Here is a 6,419-nt window from a genome sequence, read left to right on the forward strand (position 1 = left end):
AAACTGCTATTTTCAGTGTATCAGTTGAGAATTAACCCATGTCTGAGGAGGGTTGAGGAGTTCCATTTTAAGGGGAGAAGCTGGGGTTTGAGATCACACAGCACCAGGCAGAATCAAGCCTGGGCTATGTTCAGAAAAGCACAAGCAGCAAAATGCTCTTTGTATTTTTGCTGGTCCTTACACATTTTCACAGGGATAGATACAGCCCAGCCTACAGCCAACCCTAACTTTGTACACACGCAGGTGTGGGTGCCTGGTAAAATGGGTTTTGTCCTGGCATTACAAGGTCTCTGAGTATTCCCCCTCTGTACTGCCACGCTCCAAATTCCATGCTGTGACAGTGATATATCTTCTGTACCTTTTTCCAGGTCGTCCCTGTGTTGACTGCCATGCGTTCGAGTTCATGCAGAGGGCGTTGCAGGATTTAAAGAAGACAGCCTATAATCTAGACACACGGGTATGTGTTTCTATAGAAATGCTTTTACTTATCTCCAAGTGGCCAGGTCTGCCAGTCTGTGTACAGCAGACATGACATCTCTGCTGACTCACTTCCATTCCAGCAAATAGGATTGTACCAAGTGCAGATTATTTTTCACAGTTCATTAAAGATCATCTAGCCAGACTTCTTGCATAACAGACTAAAGAATTACCCTAGACAGGCCCTGCATCACACAGAGAAGGAAAGAAGATATATCAAGGCAGAGAAGAAGAAGAAAGATGATTTAACAACATTGCTTCTGAGCTGTGGACTGACTGTTCACTGGGCAGGAGCAGAAGGTGAAGAGGAGACCAAGAAGGTGGCAGGCAGGGCTGGCAGAGAGGAAAGGGAACCACATATATTCCTTGCTCATGGATCGGTACCCTGTGAAAAAGGAGGAAGCACGTTTGCTCAGGTAGCTATCAGAGCACACAGGGCATTTTGCAACTTCACCTGCTGGTCTTGTGCCGCAGAGGTCCCAATGAGCAAAAAATGAGGGTGTGTTAAACAGATTTTAGCAGTGCATGCGTATGTGGGTTCATAAATGTGCACAAACACTGAGTGGAGTAAGACTTAGCACAGTGGTTCCTGTGCTGCCTGAAGATTGCAAGAGGCAGGAGGTCTCTCACCTCTGATAAAGCCCCCAGTATGTCTTGTGCTCCCTCTCCTTCCCTAACAGCTCCATTAGCACTGGCAACATGACAGTAAAACAACTTGTGGTAAGTGAAACCAGTTCACAGTCACGTCTCCCAGTTCCTTCAGGTTCCCACTCAGTGCCTTTAACCAGTGCTGTCTCTGTTGGTAGGTGAGAAGCACTCCTTGTTCCTCTAAAGTCACGCTCTGCTTAAATTGTCATTCACAGCAGAGTCGACCAAAGAGATGTAAATCAATTATGTGCCTCAAACTATGACACAGAAGGGCAATTATGTTGCTCTGCCTTTGGTTTCTTGTGACCTTGGGCAATCATGTCGGGCCCCACACAATGAGGTTGGGATGACTTCAGCTTTCTTGAGCTATCAATAGCGAACTGATTAGGGCAGAGCTCTGAGTGCAGTACGGGTTACGTTGCAAAAGCTTCCCATGCAGTAGCATAATACTAAATAACCAGACTGGACTGGTGCATAGCAGGGTTTCACCTGTTTAGGTTCAGCTGAAATGCTTTGTACCTACACATCACACAGCAAGACTGTGTGCAATCACAGCGGTTGTTGGTTCTTATACTGTCACCAGGCTTTACATGGGAATTTGAAGATGGTACTAAATTTCTGTTTAACTTGCTCTAGGAAGATTTTTTTGAGTGCAATAGAGGCTGCACAATTCCTTAATCCGACTTACAGAGGTATTCAGACATATCTGTGTTGGCTCTAGTATGTGGATGGTGGTGTGAGAATACAACCCATCAGAGAGAAATGCTGCCTTGCAAGAGGTGAGGCAGAGTGTAAAGGGAGAAGCTCATCCCAGAGTGCTGTAAGATAAGCATCTGTTTCTGTGAGGACCTGGACAGGCCTGAGATGCCAAGGCACTGGTTCAGACAGCTCTCTGTATTACAGAACAAGGGGCATTGGGACCGTGCATCACCGAAACAAACGTAACCAGTTATCTGGAACATCACTCACCCTTTGACAACTGTGAGGGTTTAACACTACTAGTAAAGAAAGGGTATATTGCTGTTAATCTTTTCCAGCCTTTGGACTGAGACTCCAGAGCCTTTCTGGAAGAGATGCTTCAGTTAAGTACAAATTATTGAATGATGTAGAGATACTAAAGTGAAATGCAGTGGCCCTACAAATGGCACACTGTGGCCTTCTATTCTCTGAAAGGTACAGGCTCCACATCCTTACTTAATCGCTGGTACCTGGCTCATGCTGACTGACTATAATTTCTCCAGTTTTAAACACAAATAACTTAATTCAACAATGCCTGAGTTCTGAAAGTCGTTGTTACAAGGGCAAGCCCCATGCAGGACTATTCCTGTCAGGGACTTCCTAAGCCAATGCCAACAAGGCCACAATTAATTTTTGTAATTGATGCTTCTCTTTCATACTCTTTCAGTTTGTAATTGAGTGCTCCCAGAGCTTCTCTTCCTGCCTGTAAGCAGTCATGAGTGATGCCTAGGCAGGGTCTGTGGTAACAGTGACAGCTTGTTGGCATTACGGTGAAATCCAATAAGCCTGTTTGATGTTAAGATGATTCTATGATTTCTACTGGGCTCCCAACAATGAGAGCATTCACTCATCCAGGATTGCATTGTACAAGCGAGGAGCAGTGTTTAATAACGCCTGCCATTGCACTAAGCCGATAAGTGAAAGCAGACAAGGAAAGTGAACAAGTCCTCTTTAACGCAAAGGTGGATGTCAAGAGTTAGAGTTGAAAAGGATAGAGGGGGGAAGGGAGAGAAAAGCAGTTCTGAAACAGCCTCTGCCTGCAAAAGCTTGCAGTCTGAGAACAAGAAATAAGTAGCAGAGAGCGGGAACTGCGGGGGGACAGAGGTACTGCTGGCCAAGAAAGGCAGAGCTTGGTGGAGCAGGTTCCCAGGTAGAAGAGCCTAGCTACTCCTTTGGAAACTGTGTGTCTTTGCTAACTATCCCTTTGCTGTTTCTAATCTGTCAGGAAGCATCATGTCAGAGCAACACCAGCAGGCTGAAGATCTGGTTGTTTCACAGAGATTTTAGATAATTTGTTAACAAGTGGTTTTCAACCTTTATTTTCTTTTCCAGTGCAGGTGAGAAACCCATTCATGGTGAATTTAAGCCTGGTAACTTTTTTTTTCTCCTCAAGAATCTCTTCAAAGTCAGTCTACAAGCTACCTAAGGGACCACAGGGTGAAAAAATACAAGATATGCTCAGGAAGAAGTTTCTCTTCAGTCACAATTGCACTTGCTAATGCGAGTTGCTTGCACCGACAATTTTATTTTGAGTCTTGTAAGAGGCTCAGCTTCAGAAATTATGCTGCTATTTGGGAAATTCAGCCTTTGTTTCGCAGAGTGAGACTAGGACCCACAAAATATTTCAGTCATTTGATTGCAATTAAATAAATGATATATAAATATCTTTGAGTATCTGAAGTTAGTTTTTTTCCTGAATACAGAGCAAAAAAATTTGGAAATGCTTTTCCACTAAGACCTAAAAAGAAGAGCAAGCAATTTGAAATGATGTAATGTTTTTAAGCTTTTGATGGAGTTCTGGGGGCATGGCTCCAAACTGAGTTGATAATAAAGCAAGTGTCAGTAAATTAACTCAGGTTAAAATAGGAGCCACAAATTCAAGTCTAGGTCTGCCCTGAAAGATTATGAGTTTCAGATGACAAGGTTAGACTGACAGCTGGATTGAACTCAGAGTTATTCTAGAGAAACAGCAGTGTAACTGAGAGCACAACTGGCTCCGCAGCACATGCTATCTGGTGCAATTAAATTATACAGAACTGAAGACATCATCAACAGGAAGCCATCAATCACTGGGAAGGAATGAAGAGCAGTGCAGTTGAAAGTGGAATTTTGCTCAACATTTATAAAGGACATTTTAATAATTTTGACACCCTGTTCCCTATACGTTAACTGTGAAAATGAAAATATTTGAACTGTAAAAATACTCTCCATGCATCTTGGTTCTGAATATACTTATTTCATCACTTTTCTGGATGAAAACCAGCACTAATAACTATGATTTTTGACTCAGCAAGCACCTTGACTACAGCTGTGCCAAGGGATTAGGTCTAATCAATTATATACTCTTTTAAAATGATATATTCAGTTCTTTGATTTTTTTTTTTTTTTTCCCCAGACAGAAACCCTCCTCCTGAAAGCAGAAAAGAGAGGTCTGTGTGATTGCTTTCGTGCAATACACTGAAATGAGCACTGGGATTTGGCCAATGGACTTTTACTCATTTTTAGAATGCTGCTCAGTAAATTACAGGAAGGTACAGAGCGCAAGTTTTGCCACACAGCAAGGAAAACAATTTTTATCCAAACAGGTACAGCTCAACTAGATTATTTTTGGTGTGTTTTATCATTACTACATGCAATATTGCATCTGCTGAAATGCCAACAGAAGAAACAGTGCCAAGGTCTCACTCATGGGTTTTATGTAAGGTTAGCATCTCATTTTGCTGGTATTTCAAGCCAAAAATTGTCTTTGGACTCTCAGGCCACGCCCTCAACACACGTGAATTGCCATAGATCTGTGTAAGTCAGTGAAGTCAAATTCTTCAATATATCTATGGTAGAATGTGTCCCTAACATGAAAAGGAAGCTACTCTGCAATGATGGATAGCTAAACATTTACAAACAAGCAGTCATGGCTTTATATAGAAATTAATAGCTGTCACTGACTGCTTGGCAGCCCAGGGAAGGTACTTGTTCCCAATTGTATCGATAGTCCGGTGCACAGCAAACACAGTAATCCGTATTGCAATTTTTTATTTCTTCAGAGCCACACAGTAGCTGTGATCTTTTTGGAGAGATTTATTAAGTATCTAATGTGATCAGTAACATTTGTAATCACATGAATACTGCCTGGCAATTGAACTGATTGTGTCTGCCAAAATCTTCTGGAGAAGTGTCTTTCATTAAGCAAATCACATACTGGATTGAACCACTCAAACTGGCCTCTACAGAGAGTTTTGGCAGAGAGCCTGCAGAACGCCTGCATGCCCAGGAATCTCCGGCAAACTGTATTTTGAGAAATGTTTAAGTTCTTCCAAAATAGGCCATAGCTCTTACATGGACTTTACACTCCGTAGCAGTGGGTCACAGTGCTGATACTATTAATATTCCTGCTGCAGTCACTGTGAGATAATTTAGGCAGTGTAGTAGTAGTAGTAGACAAGACTGCATCTTGTTACTCTTTGAAAAAGAATAGCAAGTCCTTTCTCCTTTTTTTCCCCCCTTTTTTCCTTTGTTTTGAGGGGGAGAGAAGAAAATGGCCACAGTGGAAAGTTCTTGTAGATAATAATAGATTTTTCGTAGGGCTTAAAACATCTTCCCCAAAGTATAATTAATAGAGATCTGTATATCAGCTAGATCATCTATACACAGGCTAGAAACTTTTATACAAACAAGAGTATGGGACCAGTATCAACAGCAGTGGTTTTCAAAGTCATTTTATGAATTCTTTTTAATATGTCTGTCTTCCCATAAATGGCTGATATTTTATTGTCAGGCTGCTCAGTAAGTTATGATGGTTTGTTTCCAAACTGCTTCTCTCCCATTTTATCTACCACAGTAGGCACAGGGAACCATGACCCACTGCCAACTTATTATTGTGTGTGCAGTCGTACTCAATAACACAAAGGAGTGTTTGCCGTATACTCTGCCAATGTTATTTGAAAGCCATGTGGTGCTCAGCAAGGCAAAGCTTCCTTGCACCTGCTTTTCAAGTCAAGCTTTGTCATTTGTAGTATTCTAGAAACACCCTTTATAGGTCATCAGGACCTCGTTTTTATAAAAGAGAAGCAGCAAGACACAGCAACACGTTGCTTCTAGTAGCATTACGTTCTACTGTAGCACTGGTAACTGGCTGATGGGAAGCAGTAGAAGTTCTTATCATTGACCATATTTTATTTTACAGATAAAACAATAGGTTTAACACAACTCCTGTGCAAAATGCCAGTCTTCGGTTACTTTAGTCCCACTTAGATTTCAACCAAAGTAATACACAGGTTTTGAGGTGGCTTTTTACAGGAGGTGGAGCTCCAGCATTGAACCTGAGAATTTTCCAGCACAGATCACCTTTTCAAGGGGCAGCATGTCCATGGTTTTGTATTGCTATTGTGCATGCTTGTTCTGCTGGTACGTTAAAGAATCTTGTAAAGTCCTGTTAGTAAGCACTGTTTATTTGGCTGTGATTTTATTTAGAAAAATGGTTGCTCACAGTTGAGTTATGATATACGCAGCTTGTTACGATAAAAAGGTGGAGTGAATGACAAGTAGATGTTCTCTGACTC

General features: G+C 41.8%; 1 protein-coding gene across 1 annotated transcript in view; it reads left to right on the plus strand.

The window, feature by feature from the left end:
- The window catches only part of LOC104461665 (neuropeptide-like protein C4orf48 homolog), an 8,954-nt gene extending 4,630 nt beyond the window's left edge, over positions 1-4,324 (plus strand). Inside the window, exons 3-4 of the mRNA XM_010073323.1 lie at positions 369-457; positions 4,259-4,324. Of these exons, the coding sequence (XP_010071625.1) occupies positions 369-457; positions 4,259-4,324 (155 nt within the window). The remainder of the gene's footprint in view (positions 1-368; positions 458-4,258) is intronic.
- Positions 4,325-6,419: the final 2,095 nt, after the last annotated feature.

Source organism: Pterocles gutturalis, unplaced genomic scaffold, assembly GCF_000699245.1.
Source record: "Pterocles gutturalis isolate BGI_N339 unplaced genomic scaffold, ASM69924v1 scaffold10112, whole genome shotgun sequence".
Taxonomy (NCBI): domain Eukaryota; kingdom Metazoa; phylum Chordata; class Aves; order Pterocliformes; family Pteroclidae; genus Pterocles; species Pterocles gutturalis.